This window comes from Sceloporus undulatus, chromosome 1, assembly GCF_019175285.1.
Source record: "Sceloporus undulatus isolate JIND9_A2432 ecotype Alabama chromosome 1, SceUnd_v1.1, whole genome shotgun sequence".
NCBI classification, from domain to species: domain Eukaryota; kingdom Metazoa; phylum Chordata; class Lepidosauria; order Squamata; family Phrynosomatidae; genus Sceloporus; species Sceloporus undulatus.
This window is the reverse complement of record NC_056522.1, coordinates 2,895,088-2,921,324: the sequence shown is the minus strand read 5'-3', so window position 1 is coordinate 2,921,324 and position 26,237 is coordinate 2,895,088. Positions and strand designations below refer to the sequence as shown.

The 26,237-nt window shown below is 44.5% G+C and overlaps 2 protein-coding genes across 4 annotated transcripts in view; one reads left to right on the top strand and one right to left on the bottom strand.

Moving 5' to 3' along the window:
• The window catches only part of LOC121919807 (protein FAM71C-like), a 1,121,343-nt gene that overhangs the window by 825,863 nt on the left and 269,243 nt on the right, over nucleotides 1-26,237 (top strand). The gene's annotated exons all lie outside the window — the stretch shown is intronic.
• The window catches only part of EFR3B (EFR3 homolog B), a 140,316-nt gene that overhangs the window by 75,606 nt on the left and 38,473 nt on the right, over nucleotides 1-26,237 (bottom strand). The window contains exon 1 of one of the 3 annotated variants that reach the window (XM_042448679.1): nucleotides 10,235-10,330. The exons of the other annotated variants lie outside the window; for them this stretch is intronic. Coding sequence (XP_042304613.1) covers nucleotides 10,235-10,247 — 13 coding nt within the window. The 5' untranslated portion in view covers nucleotides 10,248-10,330. Of the gene's footprint in view, nucleotides 1-10,234; nucleotides 10,331-26,237 lie in introns of those variants that run through there. 3 annotated transcript variants of the gene reach the window in all.

The window sequence follows — 26,237 nt, the reverse complement described above, 5'->3', positions numbered from 1 at the left end:
TGGCAGCATGAGCTTTCCTAGATTTCAGTCTACTTCCTCAGATACAAACAAAAATCCATCAGTGATACCTATCAGACTTGAGCAAATTCAGAACCAATGTGTATCAAGAGTCCAGGGTTTTGAAAATAGCTAAGAACTTTATTGAATACACACAGGCAGTAATTCGCCAGTTAGCATTTAAGCCGAAACTGCCCCCCCCCCCCCCCCCCAAGCAACATATTGAAACCCCCCCCCCCAAGCTAAACTAAACCATTTTATGGCTCTGTCAATACATTTATTGACCAACCAAAATGCACAATAAAGCAAACAAGAAGTATATCGTGCATTTCGGTTGGCCAATAAAAGTATCACTGATGGATTTTTGTTTGCATTTGTTAAATGGCCAACACAGCTACCCCTGCATACTTCCTCAGATGTAAATGGAATCTAGGAAAGCTCATGCTGCCAACTTCTTTCTTCCAGTTAGTCTCAAAAGTGCTACAAGATCTCTCCACATACTGATTCTACAGACTAACACAGCTATATCTTAAGTCTTGTCAGTTTGGCTTCCAATGAGAGTTCAGACTTGATTTGGTCCAGGTCCCATTTGTTTGTCTTTTTGACCATCAATATCTTCAACACTTCTCCAGCATCACATCGCCAATGAGCTGATTTTCTTCTCATTCAGTTTCTTCATTGTCCGGCTCTCACATCCATACATGGCGATGGGGAACAAGATTGCTTAGGCCATCATACTTTGGACACATCATAAGACATTACTTGTTGGAAAAGACAATAATGCTGGGAAATGTGGGGTGAGGTAGAAAGAGAGGAAGAGCACATGCTAGATGGGTGGACTCTATTAAGGAGGTCACAAGTATGAATCTGCAGGATTTAAGCAGAGCAACAGAGAACAGGAGGTCTTGGAGATGTCTCATCCACAGGGTCGCCATGGGTCCGGATCAACTCAAGGGCAGTTAACAACAACAACAACAACAAACAAACAAAGAAAGAAAAGGACCACCATCAGAAATGTCTATGGAGGAGTCCCAGTACACATGGTGTATCTCTCTCTGTGAGTTGAGGTTCTGGAGTGTGTTTTCTAAACTGGACTCACACAGAGACGCAAGAGGCAGCTCTTCAACTGGCCCCATCCTAGAGAATCCTGAGATTTGTAGTTTGTTGAGGGTACCCAAACCACTGCACACATGCAGATGCACATTCAACCGTGATTTCCACACAAAGGTTGTGTAACATAATTCAGCTCATAATTCCGTACACAAAGATCCACATCATGCACCCTTGATGTAGGATCTCATCTAGAGAATTGTTACCCATGCTGCTCGATATAAATTTTGGAATCCATGATAACCCTTAATGACCCCTGGATGAACTCTAGCAGCCTGTCCTCCATTACTGGCAAAGCGAGAGGACATGTACACCTCCCCTAAGGGAGCACCCACATTAACATCTCAGAGGGTCCAGGGAAGTCGCATGAAGGGATTATCTCAAGGCTGGGAAGAGTAAAAGGATTACCTTCCCTGAAGCTATCAACCTCCTCCTCGAACCTATTGTCCGAGTGGCATAAGCCCTTTATACTATCTAAAGCAGACATCCAGGTGAAAAGAAAGTCTTTAGAACACCTTTGTTTCGGCCAAGCCAGCCTCTTTGCCTCAGGCCAGATTTGGCCTATAAAAAGTCCCCACTTTGGCTGCTCAGCGCGCCATTTTCCAAGGTCTACTCACTCCACGTCAGTCGGACCTCTGTTCTGGTAGCCGGCATTTCTGCTCACTCCCAGGTTGCGGAACAGACTTGTCTCACTGTCCATCATCCCATTCGCTTCCCGGAGGGAATCTATATTCTGGTAAGCATCACCCTTAGTAACGCCTGAAATCTGTTCCTATTTTCCAACCCTAATTTTCCTGAGTCCTGAGTGTGTGTGTGAGTGTATGCGCAACGCATGTGTTTTTCCCCTGTTTCAATAAATTAGACATCTAGTTATTAATATCCGTCTCAGCTTTATTTATTGGGATCCCCTGGTCTACTCCGTATACATATCGGGAGACGATTCTGCAAGGGTCGTCGTAGCAGGCCCTCCTCTTGCAATATTTGAGCTAATAACAATAATAATAAAATTCCCCTAAACGGACCCTTGGCTACAGAATGGAAAAGCCAGTGAGCAACTCATTTCACATAATAGTAGAACTGACATAATACCGTATATACTCAACTATAAGTCGACCTCATGTATAAGTCGAGATCAGGTTTTGGGGCCAAAATTATGGATTTTGCCATGACCTGTGGATAGGTTGAGGGTAAAACTTGGAGGCTCCTTTAGTGTATGTATATGTGCATGTGGCAAGAGAGGCTTTTTGCTTCATCATTTCAGCTGGTGGGAAAGAGATTCTTAAACAAACAGAAATATCAATCTATCCATCACCCAGGACTCTTTTTGCTTGGCTCCAGAAAGAAATAAACTCCCCTCTGCACCTCATGGGGAAATCTGAAAGAGTTGCTATCACATTACCGTATTGACCCGTAAATAAGTTGACCTGGGATTTTGGGATCTATTTGTGGGCATACATTTTTAGACTTAGGCTCTAAACAGTCCAGCACTTTGTGCCGGCCTGGGGCTGAAAGAAGGGCTAGATAAGGCTGGGTGTCCACATTCGCCCCGCCCTATCTTCGCCACCCATGCTCCATCTTGGCACGCACCCATCCTTACGGGGCATGCCATGATGACGAACGGGCGTCAGAGCGCCCAAACAGCGCTCCATGAAAGGGGCGTCATCATGGCAAGTGAGCCCCATTATGGCACCCCTTTACAAAAGCTGCCTAGAGTGGCTTCTTTTTAGGAAGCAGGTCGGTGCCAGTGTGTGCCTGCTGCAGCACTGACCAAGGACAAAGACAGGCGGCTTTTAGCTGCCTGTCTGTATAGCCCAGTGATGGCGAACCTTTTAGGTTTGCGTGCCAGGGGGCGGGGCTTCTGCCCCCTGGGATGGGGCTGCATGCTGGGGCGGAGCTTCTGGCCCAGGGGGTGTGGCTTCCACCCTCTGTGGGTGGAGCTTCCACCCTCTGGGTGGGGCTCTTCCCCTGCCTTTTTCCCGGCCCCCAGCTGTCTCTCAGAGACAGCTGGAGGTCAGCAAAGGCCTGTGAGGGGGAGGAGCCATGGGCAGGGCACCAGTCCTCCTCTTCCCAGACCTTTCTTCACCCCAAAGGGCTCTCTAAAGCCCTTTGGGGGTGAGGAAAGGAAAAAGGGGAAGAATAGGAATGGCAGGGCCCCTGCCTCCCTCCCCACGGACCTTTCCCTGCCCTCTAGGTGCCCTGTTTGGGGCACTTGGAGGGCAGGGAAAGGTAAGTGGGGAAGGAGGGAGATGGGGAGGGCCCCTGCCTCCCTCCCACGGAGCTTTCCCTGCTTCCAGCTGTCTTTCCAGAGAAAGCTGGAGGCAGGCAAAGTTCCCTGAGGAAGTGGCACTCCTCCTCTTCCCGCCCTTTTCCCAGCCTCTAACTCTCTTGAAGAGGCAGCTGGGGGCTGGGAAAAGGCTGTGAGGAGGAGCCAGAGGCGCACTTCTCTGGCTCCTTCTCCGGAGTGCCCTTTTCTGGCTTCCATCTGTCTCCGAGAGACAGATGGAGGCCAGGAAAAGGCAGGGAGGGGGAGGAACGGGCACGTGCGTGCCTCTTCCACCTTCCCCCCCGCCCCGTGCCCGAGGGAATGCCCCAAAGTGCCACTTCCGGCACGCGTGCAGTGGGTTCGCCATCACTGGTATAGCCCCTTATAGACAAGTATATATGGGTAGTTCAAGTATTGGACAAGGACTCCAGGAATACTTGGTTCAAATCCCTGCTCAGCCGTGGAAAGCCATTGGGTGGCCTTCGGCTGGTCACACTTTCTCAGCCTCTAAGGAAGGCAACGGCAAAAATGCCCTGAGCAAAACTTGCCAAGAAAACCCCATGACAGATTCACCTTAGGTTTGACATCAGTTGGAAACAACTTGAAGGCACAGCACAACTCTGCATAGAGCCCAGTCAAGTGCATAGAGCACTTCAGCATTGCTCACTCGGGGCTGGACTATTGCCTCTACTTTCTGCTCTCATTCATTTCATTATCTTCCCCATGGGTGAACTGTACAAGGCTTCTAATTTCTTCCCTGCCCACCATCCCTTCCTTTGCCTCCTTCTCCGAAATGCGAAATTGATTCTTCTTCTCCTGCAACACCCGAAGTGCCTTTAATCTGATTCCTTAATGAAATCTTTGCTTTCTATTCACACCAGTCCTTGCCTCTTATGATCTCTTAAAGCTGCTTTAATATCCTCATTACCTCGGATTTATGACAAGTCTAAGCTTATTCCGTTTCTAATCCAAACAACATGGTGTATCCCTTACGGAAGTGCAGCAATTCAGGACTCAAAAGTGCCGCTTTATTACATCAACTGCGGCAAAGGAACGGGTCCAGTATTTAGTGCGATCTTGATGTGACCTTGTCCCAATCTATTTCTTCTCTTTTGGAATTAGGCCTCATTGATTCAGCAGTAGGTATTTACAGTTTTGCACAGGACAAACCACAAATAATGAGATTTCAGAGTGCTTTCGTCTGGAAGGAGGAAGTCAGTAATCAAACCACCCATCTCAGCTCCTGTTTTGAAAAGCATTCTGTTCTCTGTTTTCTGCTGTAACACTTCTCTGTTCTCTGTATTTCTTACTGTAAATGAAAGCAATAGTTCCTCAACTCCAGTGCATCAGCTTGAGAGCTTGAAAATGCAACTTTCCCTATACAGTATATGAAGTTGAAGGCTTTCATGGCCTTTTTTTTTCGGGCTCTGTGGCCATGTTCTAGAAGAGTTTGTTCCTGACGTTTCGCCAGCATCTGTGGCTGGCATCTTCAGAGAATGCTGCCATGGAAGTGAGTGGGGTATATATCCCTATATATACCTGCTGGAATATTGAGATCAGCCAGTGGACCTTTCTCTGTGTGCTACCATTGGGGAGCAATAAACTGTGCAGAAAATATACTTAATAATATTGTCAGGATTGGGTTAATCCTGCCATTATTCTGTGCTGACTGATATGCCATGAATTTGTCTTGCATAATATGCTGTGGCTTACAAAACTACAAATCCCAGGTTCTGTAGGATGGGACCATGGCAGTCAAGCTGGGGTCAAACTGCATTATTTCTACAGTAAAGATGCACCCAGAGTCAACTTGAGGGAATATGAGAATCATAGACTTGGAAGGAACCACAAGGGCAACCCAGTTCAATCCCTTGCCATGCAGGAATCTACAACTAAATCACTCTGAAAGATGCTCATACAACCTCTGTTTAAAGATCTTCAAGATGGAGAGTACACTACCTTCTCAGGTAGTCTGTTCCACTTTTGAACAGCTCTTAAAGTAAATATGTTTTTCCTAATCTTTAGGTATAATTTGTTTTCTTTTAATCTGAATCCAACTGTTGATGTCCAAGGGTTCATCTACAGCACAGAAATAATGCATCTGGACACCACTTCAAGTGCTGAAGCTTCATCCTATGGATTCCTGGGATCTGTAGTGTTACAAGGTCTTCAGCTTTTGCTGCCAAAGAGTGTTCACAAAACTACAAATCCCAGGATTGTGTAGGATAGAGTCATGGCTTTAAAGGTATTTAAAGATGTCCATCATATCATCTCCCAGTCTTTGCTCCTCCAAGCTCAACCTCCCCAAGTTGTTCTTCACAAGGATTGGTTTCCAGACTTTTGACCATTTTGGTTACCTTCTTCTGGACTTGAGTGCCGTCTACAGATTTCATGGCCCTTGAGATCTCTTCCAACTCTGTTATTCTACAGCAATCACATAAAGATCTCCAACAACAACTTTGTCTTATGCTAATAGGTGGATTGCAACCAAAGGATAAAAATTTGGGACAGTTTTTCTCCCCAGCAATGTCCTTTTTACAGGCCCCAGTACTGTTTTTTAGTAGTTTGTATACAAGCCATCCCAGTCCCGAAGACATCTTGAGTGAAATTATAATAATGATACAAAGATTTCTTGCATCTCTGACACTCCCATTAAAGATTCAACTCCCAGGGGACTTCTGCAGCAATTGAAATTTGCACCTGCCCAAAAAGACAGCAGAGAGATTCGACTCTTGCTCTTTTGCTGTGCCATAAGAAAACACAGACGTCCCTTTCCAGGAGTTGGAGATTTAGGACAGGTTTCATGGATGAGGGTGCGTGGATGATGGGTGATGCATATTGTTTGTGCATCCCAGGGACAAGGATCTTTCCCAAGAGGGGAAGCAAAGAAAAATGGGCAGCTGGTAGAAGAAAGAAAGGAGATGGTGGAGGATGGGTTGGCATCTCTCCAAAGCTGCCGGCAATCTGCATAATAAGGAGAGCGTGCTTTTATCTCCTTCTCCCCATGTTCAACACATTTTGCAAACATTAACTAATTAATCTTCACAACACAACCCTCCCCCCATTTCTAAGAGGTAAGTGAACCAACACCAGTTTCTTCTCCTTAAAAAAAAGCCACCGTTTTTAGATAGAATTTGGGAGAGAAGGGGAAGAACTGTAGAGGTTTATTTTATTCTGTGTTGTTATTTTGTGCCTTCCAATCATTTCTGATCTTTGACCTCCAGAGGCTGGATGGTCATCTGTCAGGGATGTTTGATTCTGTGTTATTGAGTCATAGAGTTGGAAGGGACCTTAAGGGCCATCTAGACAAACCCCATTCTGCCGTGCAGGAATTCACAATCAAACCATCCCCAACAGGTGGCCATCCAACCTCTGTTTAAAAACCTCCAAAGAAGGAGCCTCCAACACTCTCCGAGGAAGAAGTCTGTTCCACTGTCCAACAACTCTTACTCGTTTTTCCTCTACTTTGCATGCATTGCTCCATTGTGTCCTATTCTCTGAAGCAGCAGAAAACAAGCTTGCTCCCTCCTCAATATGACATCCCTTCAAATATTTAAACAGGGCTATCATATCACCTCTCAACCATCTCTTCTCCAGGCTAAATATCCCCAGCTCCCTAAGTCTTTTCTCATAAGGCAGGGTTTCCAGACCCTTCACCATTTTAGTCGCCCTCCTTTGGACATGCTCCAGTTTCTCAACAGAACTGGACACACAGATATTCCAGGTGAGGCCTGACCAAAGCACAATAGAGTGGCACTATGACTGATCTAGACACAATACATCTATTGATGCAGCCTAGGATCGCATTGGCTTTTTTAGCTGACGCATAGCACTGTTGACTCATCTTCCACTTGTGGTCTACTAGGACTCCTAGATCCCTTTCTCACATATAAGTCTCCTTAAGCCAGGGGTCCCCCATCCTATATCTATGCCTTTCATTTTTTCTACCTAAGTGCAATAGCTTACATTTCTCCCTGTTGAAGTTCATTTTGTTAGTTGTGGCCCAGCTTTCTAATCTATTCAGGTCATTTTGAATTTTGATTCTGTCCTGCATGGCAGGGGCTTGGACTGGATGGTCCATATGGTCTCTTCCAACTCTATGGTTTTATGATTCCATGATTCATTTTACCATACAATTGTATTCAATGGGCTTTGAGCATCTATGGATTTTGGTATCCACAGGGGGTCCTGGAACCAAGCCTCAGTGGATACCCAGGGTCCACTATATTTGTCCAAAGAGTGGACTAAGCATTGTACATTCGGCCCTCCTTAACCACAGATTCTGCATCCATGGATTCCAACATCCATGGCTTGGAAATATCCTCCCTCCCTGCAACAAATATCCCAAAAACAAACCATGATTTGGGGATTTTATCTAAGGAGTGCCTTTAGTGTGCCATTGCACTTAATGAGACTTGAGCATCCATGGATGTTGGAATCCATGGGGGCTCATGGAACCAAACCCCAGTTGATACCAAGAGCCCACTGTATAAAAAGGGTCCTGATGGTGATGATGGTGGTGGCGACGACAATGACGACAGCCCTCTACATTTGTGGGTTTGATTTTTGCAGATTTTATTATTTGCAGGTTTGATTCATATGTGCTCTCTAGGACTCTCAAGGTCCTCCAGCACAACTCTGCTGCAAATTGACCATAGAGTTGTGCTGAAAGACTTAAGAGATTCCAAGATGCATACTCTCTAGCTATCCCTATTTTCCATGACGACGAAAATATGCTTTGCATCCAAAGAAGTGGGTTTATAGCCACAAGACCTCATGCAACATTGAAAACCACTTAGTCTTAAAGGTGCTATCATATTTCATTTTCTTTTTCTCCTTATTTTTAAAAAAGGAATCCAGAAAGACGCAAATCCCTCCTCCAAATGTGTAAATATGAATCACAGAATCCTAGAATCCTAGAATTGGAAGAGATCTAAAGGGACATCCAATCGAACCCCCTTTTGCCATGCAGGAAGACACCATCAAAGCCCTCCCTGTGACAAATGCCCATCCAGACCCTATTGAAAAACCTCCAAAGGTTTTTGCTTTGGTTTGTTATCCCTATCCCTATCATGGGGTTTTCTTACCACAATTTGTTCAGAGGAAGTTTGCCAATGCCTTCCTCTGAGGCCGAGAGAGTGTGACTTGCCCAAGGTCACCCAGTGGGTTTCAAGCCGAAATTAGGAATTGAATTCTGGTCTTCTAGAGTTGCAGTCCAAGACTAAATATCACTTTGTCATGCTGGATCTCAAAATACATGCTTTACACCTGAAAAATATGCTTTACACTGGAGCGTTTATTATCGATTACAGCTATTGTCTAAGCATTTATTATCAATTAGAGATAATGTTATTCTAGCATTAGAGATCCAGCGTGGCATAGTGGTTTTTGTGTTACCATGACTCTGGAGACCAGGGTTCAATTCCCAACTTGGCCCTGGAAACCCACTGGGTTACCTTGGACAAGTCACAATCTCTCAGCCTCAGAGGATAGCAATGACAAACCCCCTCTGAATAAACTTGCCAAGAAAACCACATGAGAGGGTCACCATTAGTTGGAAACAACTTGAAGGCAACCTGAAATCCACTGGGTGACCTTGGGCAAGTCCTCAGAGGGAGAGAAGAATGCTGGACCTTATCCTCTTCCCCTCAATCATTCCCTTCTCCTTTTGTGTTGTGTCTTCTTAGATTGTAAGCATGAAGGCAGGGAACCGTCTAATTGAATGATTTTATGTACAGTGCTGTGTAAATTTACAGCGCTATATAAATAAAGCTTAATAATAATAATAATAATAGCTTCAGAGGATGGCAACGGCAAACCTTCTCTGAAGAAATCTTCCCAAGAAAACCCCATGATAGGTTTGCCTTAGGTACACCATAGATCAGAAACAACCTAAAGGGACACAACACACACACATTTATGATCAACGTATGCTTTATACCTGAGCATTTGTCCTGTGTCCAAAGAAGAGGGACTATAAAAGTGTTAGAATCATAGAGTTGGAAGAGAACACAAGGGCCATCCAGTCCAACCCCTTGCCATGCAGGAATTCCCTTTCCCCCCTTCTCCTTCTTTTTATGCTGTTAGTCTTGTGCAGCAAGAGACTAACATGGCTACTTCTTTGAAAGCATCCCTTTAGTTCGGCACAGCTTTCGGGGAGACATTTGCTCCCTGAATAGTATATAGAAGATGCCACTCTCTGCATCTAGGGATGGAAAAAACTCCTTTAACCTGACTCTATGTGGGGCACACATGGTGTAGTGGTCTGAACGTTGGACTATGACCCTGGAGTTCAGGGCTCATTTCCCAGCTCACCAATGGAAACCCACTGGGAGACCTTGGGCAAGTCACACTCTCTCAGCCTCAGGGAAAGGCAATGACAAGCCTACTATGAACAAACCCTGCCAAGGGTTTTCCATGATAAGGTTGCCAGCATGGCATAAGGTTTGAGCGTTGGACTATGACTGTGGAAATTACGTTTCGATTCCCAGCTCAGCCATGGAAACCCACTGGGCAATTCTGGCCAAGTCACATTCTCTCATCCTCAGGGAAAAGCAATGACAACCCTCCTCTGAACAAATCTTGCCAAGAAAACCCCATGATAGGTTTACTTTATGGTCACCATAAGTCAAAAATGACTAAAAAGCACATGACAACAAACACTGGGCATGCAGTCTTGGGCTGCAGGGAGCAAAGGCCAAAAACTTGCAAAGCTTCTCACTGGAGCCTACCATGAGCCATGCACCGCAAGGCACATGGAGACACAAAGAATGCAGGGAAGGGGAATAAAGGAGAAGAGCCAGAAAGTGCCGACACATATATACAAACCCACCCACCAACCCACCTCCCTTCCTCCCAATTTACTTGCAGCCTCCATGCGCTCAGAGCCAGGATGCCAAAGCCAGCAGAAACCGAGTCCTTTGTCTCTCCCTGACAAAGAGTTAAACCAACTCCAGAAAGAAAGAGACGGCACAGCGGAGGATGGAGAGATCCGTCAGCAAGGCCAGCCCATCCCTGAGCCTGTGATACGCTGTACCAAGAACGGAGGGAGGGCAACCTTGGCCAGGCCTGGGGAAGCCACTGGATCACTCCCTGGGATGGAAGGAATGGGATCGGAAGGATGCTGACTGTCTTCCCTGGGAGTGGATTGGTACTAAGGCGTTATTCAGGCGGTGAACCTAATCTGGGTTGAATCTTTGTTGTTTACTTGCATTTAGAAAGCATCCAATTAAATCTGGCCGAGGCTGCTAAAAAAAACCCGACTTCACCCAGGATAATCGAGATTTTCAAGTTTTTCCAAAAGATTTGCATTCTCGGCTGTTTGGACAACCGATGCGAATAGACTCGGGAGAAACTGGAATAAAACTCTGCATGTCTTGACCGTGCTTCAAATACATTCAACACTATCTTTATTCAAGTGCTGGCATGTGTGAGGGACTATTCAGGTGGTGAAAATAATCCAGGATGAATCTGGGTTGAATCTCTGTTGTCCACACGCAACCCAAATGCACCCAATGAAGGTGTTTATTTTGGGACAGGGGCTACCAAAAAAACCTATTTAATCGGTGGTGGGGGGGGGGGGGGGGGGTTCCAGAGATTTTGAAAAAAGATTTGCATTCTTGGCAGTGTGAATAATCAATGTGAATAGATGTGGGATCATCCGGTATTAAACTCTGCCTGCCTTGAATGCGTTTCAAATACATTTGCATCACAACTCCTTCATTATTCAAGTGTTGGCATATGTGTGCAACTGAACTTGCAGAGATGTGCATAGATGCTTTTCTGTAGTGTGAATGACAAACCCAGAATACATGAATGAGATTACTTGCATAGTCGCGCTAACAAAAATGATGTCTGACTGACCGACCCCCTCAGACAGCCAAAAGCAGATGTTTGCAAAGTGTGAGCAGAGATGTAGCTGTCCTGTGTGTGCTGTGTGTCTTCCAGTCATTTCTAACTTATGACAACCCTAAGGCAAACCTATCATGGGCTTGTCTTGGCAAGATTTGTTCAGAGGAAGTTGCCATTGCCATTGCCATCTTGTGAGGCTGAGAGTGTGTGACTCACCAAAGGTCACCCAGTGGGTTCCATGGATGAGATGGTAATCAAGCCCTGGTGTCCAGATTCACAGTCCAATACTCAAAACTACCACACATCCCTTACCCAAAATGCTTGGTACCAAAAATGTTTCAGAGTTGGGATTTTTTTTTCTTTCAGATTTTGGAACACAAGTAGTGTAGTACTTACTGTGTTTGTGAGGCTGGAGAGAGATGCAAGGATCTATGAAGTGTCTTGGCCCTGCTGCCATTCCACAGATCCTCACATCTCTCTCCAGCCTCAGGAAACATCAGGAATAAACTCTTCTAGAACACAGCTTCAAAGCCTGAAAAACCCACACAAAACTATGGATGCCAGCCGTGAAAGCCTTCGACTTCATAGAATCACAGAATCATAGAGTTGGAAGAGACCACAAGGGCCATCCAGTCCAACCCCCTGCCATGCAGGAAATCCAAATCAAAGCATCCCTGACAGATGGCCATCCAGCCTCTGTTTAAGACCTCCAAGGAAGGAGACTCTATCACCCTCCGGGGGAGTGCATTCCACTGGCGAACAGCCCTTACTCTCAGGAAGTTCCTCCTAATGTTCAGGTGGAATCTCTTTTCCTGCAGCTTGCATCCATTGTTCCGGGTCCTGTTCTCTGGAGCAGCAGAAAACAAGCTTGCTCCCTCTTCAATATGACATCCTTTCAAATATTTAAACAGGACCATCATATCACCTCTTAACCTTTTCTCCAGGCTAAACATCCCCAGCTCCCTAAGTCGTTCCTCATAGGACATGGTTTCCAGACCTTTCACCATTTTTGTCGCCCTCCTTTGGACACGCTCCAGTTTCTCAATGTCCTTTCTTAATTGTGGCGCCCAGAACTGGACACAATATTCTAGGTGGGGCCTTACCAAAGCAGAATACAGTGGCACTATTACTTCTCTTGATCTAGACACTATACTTTTACTGTCTAGATTATCACACTGAATGGACTCTATTAGGGAGGTCATAGGCATGAATCTACAAGACCAGAGCAGAGCAGTGGAGGATTGGGGGATTTGGAGATGTCTCATCCATAGGGTTGCTATGAGTTGGGGCTGGACTGAGGGCAGCTAACATCAACAACTGCACTACTTGTATTCTAAAATGTAAATTATTCCAAACTTGAAGCCTCAAAGCATCATGTTGGTGCCCAAAAAGTTTTGGATTTTGGAGCAGTTTGAATTTTTGGATACAGGATACTCAACCTGTCATCCTTTCTTGGGCAGCCTGCCCTCAATACTTCCTGTTTTGACCCAGCATAGTCATGTTGGACTACCAAGATAAAACTAGATCCTTTCCCTAGTAGAGTGGCTACAGCCATGCATTCAGAGACTACCCTCTGCAAAGTCTCTCTCCCTCCAACTGGAGGCTGTGGGCAACTGTCCACCTTGCCATCCTTTTGGCTACACTGGAATTGCAAATGCATGGATGAAAAAGCTGGCTCGGGCACCACCCGGGAACTTTCCCGGAAAAGAGGAGCAAGTGCAGTGTTTGCGTCTCCAGGAGGACCGGTCCCTTTGGCATGCAGTGCTGTAAATAAAAGTCCTTTTTTCCGCTGTGGTTTGCAGCAACATTCTGCTGAATCACAGGAAACGCTGGGCAGAGAGAGGAACCAAGTGCCAAGCCTTTGCGGGAGGTTTTTTGGCACCAGAGACAATGTCACCATGAAACAAGAGCAAGAGGCCAGAAAGTCAGTTGGGAAGTCAATGATCAGGATAAGGCCGGCCAACCAACTTTTGCTTTTCCTCTTCTCTACAATGCGACGGAAAGAAAATGGCTCTCATCTGGAGAAATTCATGTGGCTTTTGAGGAAAACACGACATGCAGCGAGGAACAATTATTCCCTCCGTCTCCACCATCCTTTTCAATGGCGGTTTGTGCTTTGCAGGAGGGCAGAAAACATACTAAATTCAAAAGCTTTCCATTTTAAATTCAGCATGTTTTCTGCCCTCCTATTGCAAAGCACAAAGAGACAATGAAAAGGATGGTTGAGACGGAGGGAATAAATTTTAAATCAAGGGTTGCAGAAAGTGATTGGAACCGCACTGAGTGTCTGCCAACCAGGGCCAGCCATAAACAGCCACAAACTATAAGCAAAACCAAGATTTCTTCTCCTTGTTGTGTGTCTTCAAGTCATTTCCAACTTATCGGGACCCTAAGGCATATCTATAAAGGGGTTTTCTTGACAAGGTTTGTTCAGAAGCTTGCCACCGTTGCCATCCTCTGAGACTGAGAGAGTGTGACTTCACCAAGGTCACCCACTGGGTTTCCATGGCCAAGCTGGGAATCGAACCCTGCTCTCGAGTCATAGTCCAACACGCAAACTGCCAAGATTTTGATCCACAGAAATGGGATGTGGAAGCAAGAGGGAGAAGAATGGGGTGTTATGTCACCTGGGGTACCTTTGACACTGCTCAGTTGTGGGTGCTTATGTGCATTCGTGTCCCCTGTGGACTTATGGGGACCATGTGAATTCTACAGGGTTTTCATAGGCAAGGAAGAGGTGGTTTTGTCAGCTTCTTCCTCTGAAATATGGCCCCCAGCATCTGGCAATTGTTGGTGGCCTCCTATCCAAAAACTATCCAGGGCTGACTCTGCTTAGCTTGCCAGATCAGATGAGATCTGGTGCCTTTTAGGGTGTGTATCCCTGCCCCCTAATTAAGTATAGTTAACTATCTATGTCTTGCTTCCCAGTATGCCAACTTATGGCAACCCCATGAATTTCCTTGGGTTTTCTTAGGCAAGGAACACTCAGAGTGGTTTTGCCAGCTCCTTCCTCTGAAATAGAGCCTATGGCACCTGGTACTCATTGGTGGTCTCCCCCCATCCAAGGACTATCTAGGGCTGACCCTGCTTAGCTGTGTGTGTGTGTTCCTTCCAATTGCCTATTCACTTATGTGGACCCCATGAATTTCACAGGGTTTTCTTAGGCAAGGAATCATGAGATGGTTTTGTTGGTTCCTTCCTCTGAAATAGAAGGGGCAGCATCTGGTGTTCAGTTGTGGTCTCCCATCCAAGAACTATCCATGGCTGACCCTGCTTAGCTTCATATGTGAGTGTGTGTGTGTCTTAAAGTCACCTGTCGATTTATGGTCCCCTGTATTGTTGTTGTGTGCCTTCAAGTTGTTTCCAACCAGTTGTGCCCCTAGGGTGATCCTATTACGGGGTTTTCTTGGAAAGATCATAGAATCTTAGAATTGGAAGAGACCCCAAGGGCCCTGATCCAGTCCAACCCCATTCTGCCATGCAGGAACTCTCAATCAAAGCACATCCGACAGAAGGCCATCCAGTCTCTGTTTAAAGACCCCTAAGGAAGGCAACTCTGCCTCAATCTCCAATGAAGGAGTGTGTTCTACTGTCAAACAGCTCTTACTGTCAAGAAGTTCCTCCTAATGTTGAGGTGAAATCTCTTTTCCTGTAGCTTCCATCTATTGTTTTCTGGGTTCTATTCTCTGGAGCAGCAGAAAATAAGTTTGCTCCCTCCTCAATATGACATCCCTTCAAGTATTTAAACAGGGCTATCATATCAGTTCAGAGGTTTGGTTTTACACTCCTCTATGGCTGAAAGTGTGTGACTTGCCCAAAGTCTCCCAGAGTCCTAGTCCACTACTCAAACCACTATACCACACTCCATTTTTAACTACACTTTTCTCAAATTATTATATTACAGCATTTTCAAATTGTATGTTTTAAATCATTTCAAATGTTACCGATCGCTTAATGGGGGTGCCATCCTTTTATCTTTATTGCTGCGTTTCAAATGTTTTTAAACTGATCTTTAAAAATAAGATTGCTTATTCGACTGCTTTTTGGCTTCTGTGCTATAAATTGTCGTCCACGTACTTTGCTTCTCCTGCTGCGTGCCATAAGCCACTTTGAATTTCAGATTGTGGAAAAAGCTAATATCAAAAAAATAATAATCAGATTTTGATGTTCACCTTTTATTTTAGCAGCAAGCTGCTTTGAATGCCAGTTTCAGGGAGGGAAGGCTGGATATAAATAACAATATTTAGGTTCTCCATAGCACCCTACTTTTGAGCAAAACAGTTTTAAAAGAGAAAAGAACTATGCAAAAGTGTGCCCACGTTCCTTGGCTCTGAATTTAGACACCAACAAATGTTGTATGAGTTTAAGCAGACCATCCTCCCAAAGCTCCATCTGCCACACTGGGTGCATCTACACTGCAGAAATAATGCAGATTGAAACCACTTTAGAAAGCAGAAAACTTGCACATCAGAGTAAGGGCTTCCTTATTTCTTGGTATCTCAGTTCCCTGCTATTGTGTACAAACAAACATGTACCAAGACTTCAAATCCTTGCGTGCAAACTCAACTAATTCTTATTGCATAAAACTACTGACTCTGGGTGCATCTACACTGAAGATGTAAAATTGCCCAAAATTTTGACACTATGGGAAAAAAGGATTTGTGTGTCTGTGTGTGTGTGTGGTTATTTGGGGGGGGGGGGGAATGATTTTCAGAAAAATTGAAACAATGCAATACTTTGCTTATCCTCACTCAGTGCACAGAGATTAGACTAATCCAATATATAGTATATAGTTTTCAAAATGATTTGGAGAATATAGGAACACCTCGTCTTAAAGATTCTATTCCTCATACTAAAATTTAAAAAAATCCATAATCAATTTTCGTGTGTCCCTATATTGGGAGAAAGGTGGGATATAAAGAAATAATAATAATAATAATAATAATAATAATAATAATAATAATAATAATAATAATAATTTTCTTCCTTTTTGCAATTTTTTTAATTTTAAGAGAAAAAAATTTGGGGGTACTTTTTCCTGATTCCCCCCCCCGAAATATGCTAATAGCTCATGCAGGCATCAAAGCGGCTTCCCACCACTAGAAATAATGCAATTTGAGACTACGTTAAATGTCAGGGTCCCTCTCTTGAAAAATCCTGGGATTTGCAGTTCAGTAAGACACCAGCTTAAATTGGCAGAGAACGCCAAAGACACTGCAAAGCTACAAATCCCAGGATACCAGAGGATGGAACTGCAGTACTTAAAGTGGTATCAAACTGTTATTTCCACAGTGTAGATGCACCCACTAAAACACACACACTGTCCTACCTAGCCTGTTTGGCGTAGAAGGAGCTATTGGTTGCTTTAGGCAAACAAGATGAAGAGTAGCGTTCTCTGAAGATGCCAGCCACAGATGCTGGCGAAACGTCAGGAATAAACTCTTCTAGAACAGGGCCACAGTGCCTGAAAAACCCACATAAAATAGCATGTGAGTTTCCTATAATGTACCCGCAAGTGGAGCAGACAGCATCCAAACACCAAAACAGCAGAGTTTCAAAGCCGAGGAAGTTGATTTAATCGAGGATAATTACAGTAATCCATCCTTTAACGGCTGCCACTCGGGACGGCAACCTTTATTTAGCCGCTTTGATGCCTGCGTGAGCCATTACTGTATTATAATAAACACATTAAATCCATTTTCACGTTTTCTCGGCAGTCTTCATTGAGTGATGGAGCACATGGGGCAGGTGGCAAAACAGATCCGGAACCAAGATGGGAGGAAGCCTAGAATCCTAGCATTGGAAGGGACCCCAAGGGTCATCCAGATGAACCCCCTTCTGCCATGCAAGAAGACACGATCCAAGCCCTCTCAAACCCATTCATCCAGTTTAAAAACAGCCTCCAAAAGGAGACCCCACCACACTCTAAGGCAGCATCTTCCACTGTGGAAAAGCTTTTACATAATAAGAAATAATGAGGCTGGGGAGAGACTGAGGATTTGCAAAATGATGGGAGGTATGGGTCCTCTCCATTTCATAGACACTTGCTAAGTCTCCCTCAAGCCTTGCAAATACCGAACCATATGATCCTGTGGCAAGATGGGCAGGTCTTGCAGATAACCATTCCCACGTAGAGTAGCCATTTAAAGGCGGAGTATTCCTTATCTGGAATCCCTAAATCCAAAGCATTCCAAAATGCAAGATTCTTTGAGCATTGGCAAAAATAGCGTAGTGCTGTATTTCCTGGAGGTACTGGGTGCTCTCCTTAAAGTTGAGCACGCAGCTTTTAAACTGTGGGAAATTCTTTCCCATGATACTCCTCGTTTCCTTAAAGAATGCAAAAAAAGAAAGCTGGAGATGCCAATTGGTTGTTAATTTTTGTTTCTAATAAGAATACTATATTAATAATAGATAACAGAATGTTTGCATTCTTTAAGGAAACAAGGAGTAGTGTGAGAAAGATGTAGGAAATACAATGCTTCAGGAAATACGGAACTATGCTACTTTTGCCATAGCTCAAAAAGTCTTGCATTTTGGAATACTTTGGATTTCGGGATTCCAGGCAAGGAATACTCCACCTGTAAATGGCAAAAAGGAGCCACAAAAAGTGGTTCCTTTTTGTGCCCTGGAAAGGGCACTGTAGCCACCAGCAACACGGCTTTATGGTGCTGCATCATCTAAACAAAGCGCCAGAGGAGAGCTGTGATGCCATGTGCCGTTTCGTGCAGCGCGCGGGGTCATGCTGCCATGGGGCCAGTTGGGGCGTGTATTGTGTGGTCGCCACACCCCTGACTCCGCCACCAGGCCAGCCATAATGGCCTATTTGCACAACCCCTAAGTCTTCCAGCGGATCTCCGCCAGAGATTGACCACAGAGTTGTGCTGGAGAGCCTAGAAGTTCCTAGGCATTGTAGGTCCCCCAGCATGATTCTGTAATCAATTATTATATATTAAGTATAATTATTATATTTGTATCATTACAATAATTATTCTTGCTGTGTGCCTCCAAGTCCTTTCCAATTTATGGGGACTCCAAGACTATCACGGAGTTTTCTTGGCAAGTGTCATCAGAGGGGCTTTGCCATGGCCACCTTCTGAGGCTGAGAGAATGTGACTTGCCCAAGGTCATCCAGCAGGTTTCATGGCTCAGAAGGGATTCGAACCCTGGTCATAGTCCAACGCTCAGACCACTACACCGCATTGGGTGCTAGAGATTCTTAGAGAGAAGATATTGATCCAATCTGTGAACAAGCCAATCTGCAAAAGTCAAATGTGGACGGTCAACTGTACTTCCATATTTTCTGAGCCCGGAACCCATTATGCTTCTTCATGCGTTGCAGAGGTTTCAAAGACAACAACTCTCAAAGTAAAACCCTGAAGAAAAGCAGAAATGACAGAGCCAGCAAAACTCAAGGGGAGCTTTCTACGCTGCGCAAAACAGCCCTGGCACAAAACCACTAAGCTGCTGTTTCTTTTGTCATTCCAAGGCCTTTATTTTCTTTCCACTTATCACTTACGTTCTTGCAGCATTTCCAAAGGGAGACAGATTTTTTTGTTTTCATCAGGACAGAGCTGCTAATTGGCCTCATTACGGGAAGAAAAAACGTACCAGAGAAAGCAAAAGGAGGGGGAATGAAGGAGGTGAATTTTCTCTCCATTGCAGCCAAAGGCTCAAAAATTGCCTAGTCCTTGAGGAATATCCCAGTTTGAGACTTTCCCAGCTCTTTGGAAATGTGAAAATAAATTGGTTTGAACCCCTGCATGAAGTACTGCTCCTGTTTTTGTTTACTGCTCTGCTGTGAATCCCTTTGATTGGAATTTTTTATTGAGCATCGTTAATTGGCTTCCAATTGCCATAAATATTCTAGTTATTCTAATTAATTGACTGACTGACATCATTGGCAAGGCTATCTTGCAACAGCCTGACATGGCCTTATATATTAGGCCAGAGAAAAGTTACTTTGGGGGGATGACTGGCCCCTGAATCCAAGCCAGCGGCCATGCTATGGCTACTAGAGTTCAAAAAAGGAACTTTCCCCCAGAAGTAAATAATTGTCTTTTTAAACTGGTGTGCATTTCAACAGATATTTTAACTGATGTTGTTTAGATGTTAAATGTCATTGTTGCCCACCTCAATCCACGAAGAGAGGTGGGTAAGCTATAACAATAATATCTGCAGTTGCTAGGAACTGCATCAGAGAATCCTAGAGTTGGAAGACAGCCCCAAGGGCTGTTCAGTTGAACCCCCTTCTGCCATGCAGGAAAACACATTCAAAGCCCTCCCTGTGACAGATAGCCATCCAGATTCTGTTGGAAAACCTCCAAAGGAGGAGACTCGACCACACTCCAAGGGAGCATCTGCCACTATCAAATGGCTCTTACTGTCGGGGATGTTTGCATTCATTGCTCCGTGTCCTAGTCTCTGGAGCAGAAGAAAAGAAGCTTGCTCCTCCTTCAGGAATGACATCCCTTCAAATATTTATGCATGACTATCGTGTCATCTTTTGACCTTCTCTTCTCCAGGCTAAACATACCCAGCTCCATTCGGGGCCTTCTGTATAGGAATATAGGATGATGCCAGACGTTTGCTCCATCCACCTTAGTGTTAGCAGCCATTCGTCAGGCTTTCAAGAAGGCTTCTTTCTCAGCCTTGTCCGGAGATTCCCTGGCCTTCCTCTTCGGGGATCTCAATCTGGGGGTGGCTGAAGAAAATGTCCTCTGGGTTACTGTCAGTTTAGTCCTGGCTAGTAGAAGTGAATGGTCCAAAACACACTGCAGAAATAATCTAGTCTAGCTTGAGCTGTCCTGGCTCACTGCTAGGAAATTCTGGGAATTGTAATTTGCTGCAGCGCTAGAGCTCTCTAACAGAGAAGACGAAAGGTCTCACAAAACTACAGTCCCCAAATTCTGTAGCATTGAGCCAGGGCAGTTAAAGCAGTCCCAAACTGGATTATTTCTGCTGTGTGCCTGGGAACAATGTCTCCCAGAAGAACTGGAACAGATTACACAGGAGGAGGTAACCCTAAAGGCAATCCTGTACGTAACCTGGACCCAAACCATAGAAAACTTTGAAGGTAACAACCAACACTTTGTACTTTGCCCAGAATCTAAATGGCAAACAGTGGCGTGATTTTTAATATTGGTGTGATATGCTCACTGCGAGATGTACCAATAATCAAGCTGCCATGTTTTGCACGAATTGAAGTTTCTGAGCATGGCACAAAGGTAACCCAATATAGAGCACATTGGAGAAGATCAGCCTTGAGGCTACCAGCTTGTGTTTTAATGGTGGTTTCAATTCAGGCAGTGTATAGAGCTGTCAAATCTCTTCTAGCAGGTCATTCCACAACTTGGGTGCGACTGAAGAAAAGGTCCTCTGGGCAACAATACTAACTAGTCCTGGCTGGCCAGTGTAAATGTCCGCCAAAGGACCTGAGTGTATGGGGCAGAGTTATATGGGAGGAGGTGATCCTAAAGGTACCTTAGACCAACTCATGTAGGATTTTCAAGGTAATAACCAATACTTTGTACCCTGCCTGGAAACTAACTGGCAACCAGTGGTGTGATCTTAATACTCCTGGATGCCCCAGCAATCCATCTATCTGCTGTGTTTTGCACTTATTGAAGTTTTTGTACTTGGTACAAAGGTAGCCCAATGCACAGCACCTTGCAAAAGCCTGGCCTTGAAATTACCGAGACGATATGCAGACGACACCATAATATTAGCAGAAGACATTCGGGAATTGGAACGGTTAATAAGAAAGGTCAAAGATAAAAGTGCAAAGGCAGGTCTGATGCTGAACGTAAAGAAAACAAAAATAATGACCGCAGAAGAAATACACAAATTCAATCTAGACAATGAAGAAATTGAAATAGTGAAAGAATTCCCATATCTAAGATCAAACAAAATGGAGAGTGCAGTCAGGAAATAAGAAAAAGACTAGGAATGGGAAGAGCAGCTATGAAAGAACTGGAAAAGCGACTGAAGAGCAAAGACATACAACTGAGCACCAAAGTCCGAATGGTCCAGGCCATCGTATTCCCCATCATCCCCATGTAAGGATGGGAGAGCTGGACAGTGAAGGAAGCAGACAGAAAGAAAATCAACTCCTTCGAAATGTGGGGCTGGAGAAGAGGACTTAGGATCCCATGGAGAGCCACGAAGACAAACAAGTGGGTTCTCCAACAGATCAGACCAGGGCTCTCCTTGGAAGCCAAGATGGTCAAGTTGAGACTATCGTACTTTGGCCACATTATGAGAAGGAGCAGATCACTAGGAAAAACAATAATGCTAGGAAAGGTAGAGGGTAGAAGAAAGAGAGGAAGACCACCAACCACATAGATAGACTCAGTCAGGGGAGTTATAATGAACAAGGGCTTATTGCAGGAACTGGGCAAGACTGCAATGGAGGATAAGGAGTCTTGGAGATGCCTCATCCACAGGGTCGCCATGACTGAGAACCAACTCGAGGGCAGCTAACAGCAACAAAACTACCATCTATAGGTCCTCCAGCTCTAGGAAGAGGTGCAGCTGGCATAAAAGAAGAAGTTAATAGTAAGCACTCCTGGGACCGTCGCATCCCTCTGAGCCATCATTTGGAGCGACTTATCCAGGAGTACCCCCAAGTTGCAAAGACCATATTTCACGGGGGAGTGCAGCCCCATTCAGGACTGGTTAAGCCTTGCATATGGAATAGTCTACCTCACCCACAGATAGATCCCACCCAGCAATTCTTCTCTGCCTTTCCTCCCAACTCCCCACCTCATCCCAGATCTATGGTACTAAATCAGCTTCGCAGACCATATGTTCCACCCAGCGCTCACAAACACAAAATCCCAGCCGATTTCGAACCTGCCAAATCCGCTAAGCCTTCCTGAGTCAGAAGAGAGCTGGATGGTTCCCCCCACCAACGTTTTACCCCCCCCCCTCTCTTCTAAATACGTAAATGCAAAGGATGGGCAGACAGATCAAGGCACGAATTCCAATAATAAGACATTTGCTATGGAACGCCAGCCTAAATAAATAACATTCAGCAGGTTCCCCTCCCCATGCCCACCCACGCTGCAAAAACACTTACCATTAATTTGCAATTTAAAATATTTATATAACATCTTCCCACTTTTTTCCTCCAAAACTTGAAAGACAATTTAAACAACCCTAGCACTAAAAATAGGGCTAGAGGTCCAAGGATAAACAGAATTAATAAATACCAGTCTGAAAGCACTGCAGCTCTGACTGTGGAAGCAACAAAGACTCCTTCTTTCTGTAGACCAGAGATGGTCAGACCGAGGCTTTCCAGACATTTTTGGGCTACAAATCCCAGCATTCCTCACTCTTGGTTTCCTTCTCTTCCATAGAGCAAGGGTAGGCAGCTGCATGGGAGTGCGCATTTTGTGTTGTGTGCCTTCAAGCTGTTTCCAAGTTATGGCGAGCCTAAGGAGAACCTATCACAGGGTTTTCTTAGTAACATTTGTTCACAGCGGGCTCACCTTTTCCTAAGGCTGAGAGAATGTGATTTGCCCAAGGTCACCCAGTGGGTTTCCATGGCCAAGTGGGGAATTTGAACTCTGGACCCCAGAGTTATAAGTCTGCCCTCCACATTTGCATCTCTGACTTTTGCAGATTTGATTATTTGTGGATCTGAGTAACATGTTCTCTCTAGGAATCTCTAAGTTCTCTGGTGCAACTCTGCCCAAAGCTGACCACAGAGTTGTGCTAGAGGACCTAGAAGTTCCTAGAGAAAACACTACTTTAGGCATTTGTTGGTCCTCCAGCATCATTCTATGATCAACATATGGCAGATGTTGACCACAGAGTTACACTGGAGGACCTAGAGATTCCTAGAGAGGTGCTCTTTCCGGTAAAAACATAGTGGTTTTTTATTTGCCTTGTTCCCAGTTTCATAGGGGCCCTGTGGCTCTAACCCCAGCGAATGTGGAGGGCCCACTGTAGTCCAACTGCATAGTGGACCTAGGATCAATTTCCACCCTGGACCACCTCATGGACTACAGCACCCCACCAAGCCCTAATACCTGTTTTCCTCACCATTCCCATCTTAAAACAGAGATTGGATGACCATACATCTTTCAGGAGTGTGTTGGCAGTGGGTTGAAGTACATGGCCTTTGGAGTCACTTCCAACTCCAAGTTCTACCATTCTAGGCCAGTGGTGGCCCTAAGACATATATAGCTACCTGACTGTTTTGTCCTCCAGTTGATATTATTTTTTATCAAGTCAACTTTGACTTATAGAGAGCCCATGAAGGAGAGACCTCCAAGTCGCCCTGTCCTCCACTGTCCTGCTCAGGTCTTGCAGACTCCTGTGGCTTCCATGATAGAATCTATTCATCTGGAGGACGGTCCACCTCTCTTCTTAATGCCCCTCCATGTTGCCAAGCATCATCGTCTTTTCTAGTGAGAAGAGATTCCACCTAAACATTAGGAAGAACTTCTAAGGAGAGTCATCCAGACGCCGCTGGTTTTCTGGCAAAAGAGGGGATAGGATCAGTTATTGTGTGCCTTCAATGCATTTCCAACTAACGGTGCACCTAAGGCAGACCTATTATGGAGTCTTCTGGGCAAGATTTTTTCAGAGGGGCTTTGCCTTTGCCTGCTTTTGAGGCTGAGGGAGTCTTGGCCAGAGCCAACTAGTGGGTTTCCAAAGATGAGCAGCAATTTGAAACCCTGGTCTCACAGAATCCTAGTCCAACACTCCAACTACAGTACTAACTGCTCAGTGTGAGTATAATGGTTTGAATAATGGATCAGGCCTCCAAGCAACCAGGATAAATAACTCATTTTCAATAGCTTCAAAGGAAGGCAACCTTCTGAAGAAATCTGGCAACTGGCCCTCTGGGAAGCTGCAAAATGCAAGATATTTAATATGGGGGACATAATTGATTTTTCAACCCTGTAAGAGGACGTCTGCTCATGCAATGCCATCCAAAGCCAAGGCTCAATATTGCATTCTCTCCAGGATGGACCAGGAAAGGGGCAGAGAGGGGTCTGCTGGAGAATAGGGATAAACCCATTGCAAGCATGATCTCCCTCACATAAGCTTCTTAAAAACACACGGGTAGTTTTCACTCAATTGCAAACAGCAGGAGGAGGCTTAAGACGCGGCTGATGACGCTGGAGCCTCCATCAGGCGAGAAGATGACCGCCTAAAGCCCCAGGCAGCAAAGATTTCAGCTTTTGAAGTAAATCTAGGGCAACATTTGTCCCAAACACACTGTCCCTCTGCTCCTGATCTCACTGGTTCCATTTCTGCAAAGAACAGCAGGTCAGAAAACGCAAAACACAGTGAGAGGAGGCTACCTTTCTGGACTCCCAAAATCCTCAAGCCACCTCTTTCGCCACCTCAAGTTTCGCCATAGTGCCATCTCCAGAGCATTACATGTTCGTCCATTCAAGCAATACAAACAGGACCTCCTATTTATATCTAGTTAGCTTACTATTTGCTCACTAATGTCCTAATTACTTATGAACCATTAACAACTGACTAGTGTAAACAAAAGTCCATCAGTGGTGCCTTTATTGGACAACCAAAATGCAAAATATACTTGTAAGCTTTCAAAGCTCCATGGGCTTCATTATCAGGCAAGATGTAACCTCTTGCCTGATGAAGAAGCCCATGGAGCTTCAAAAGCTTGCAACAATAAATAATAATAAAGCTTTATTTATATCCCGCTTCTCTGTTACAAAGACAACCGTAGCAGCTTACAATTTAAATTTACAATTTACAAGTATATTGTGCATTTTGGACGGCCAATAAAGGTATCACTGATGGATTCTTGTTTGTATTTGATAAACTGCCAACACAGGTACGCCTGCAAGGTTACTGACTAGTGTGAAATAGTAACTTATTAATTGCTATCCTAATAATAATAATAATAATAATAATAATAATATATTTATTTATAGCCCTCTTTCCAATGAGATCGAGACAATATTACTATTTATATCTATATAACCACAAACAATAAGAACTGCAAACTACAAACCAATGTCTAATACAAGGTTGAGTCTCCCAGGAATCCAAAATATTCTAAAAACCAAAACGTTTCTCAAGGCTGGTTGAGAGAGTGACACCTTTGCTTTCCGGAGCTTCAAGGCACACAAAGTTTGTTTCATGCACAAAATTATTACAAATATTGCGTATAAAATCGAGGCTATGTGTGTAAGGTGTATGTGAAACAGGGGGAAAAAATCTGGTCAGACTTGGGTATTATCTCAAAGATATTTCAATATAGATATATATAGATATAGATACACACACACACATACATATACATATATACATACAAATACAGGTTTATCGAAATCCAAAAAAATCCGAAACCCAAAACACCTCTGGTCCCAAGCATTTTGGATAAGGGAGACTTATTTGCATGCTGTGGAGAGAGAGGGCAGACTATATTCCTCTATAAGTATCCTCCGAAACCCTTGAATAAATCCTCACTTTATAGTGTCATCAGATTTAATCGCCCCGCCAAGGTCAGTTAAATTTGCCAAAGGTGTTATCACGAAAGGGAATGCCACCACAACCGACCCATGCGCCTTTACGTTGCCAGAGAGAGAACTTGGTTATGCTTTCTGCTAACATAATGGGAACTTCTGCTGCCCGCTGTTGCATTCCCCAAACTATTTCAACCTCTAAATGTTTTGGGGCTGCAACGCCCAGCATTTCCCAGCTTGCTGTTCTGGGAGTTGCAATCCAAAAGATCAGGAAGGTGGGATAAGTTTGAAAAGGCTAGTTTGAAAGCAGCAATAAAATGGATTGGAAGATCAGGTCTTGGACGCTGTAATCCAAACCCCTTGGAGGACTCTCATTCATAAAGCCAGTGTAAATCCAAGCCAATTTGATAACCCACAACAACAACTGAACACTTTGACTACATATGGCCAGACCCTTCCAGCTAAACATTACAAAGGACTATTCAATGTTAAGAGCTCCACCAAAAAATATCATCATCATCATCATCATCATCATCATCATCATCATCATCATCATCATC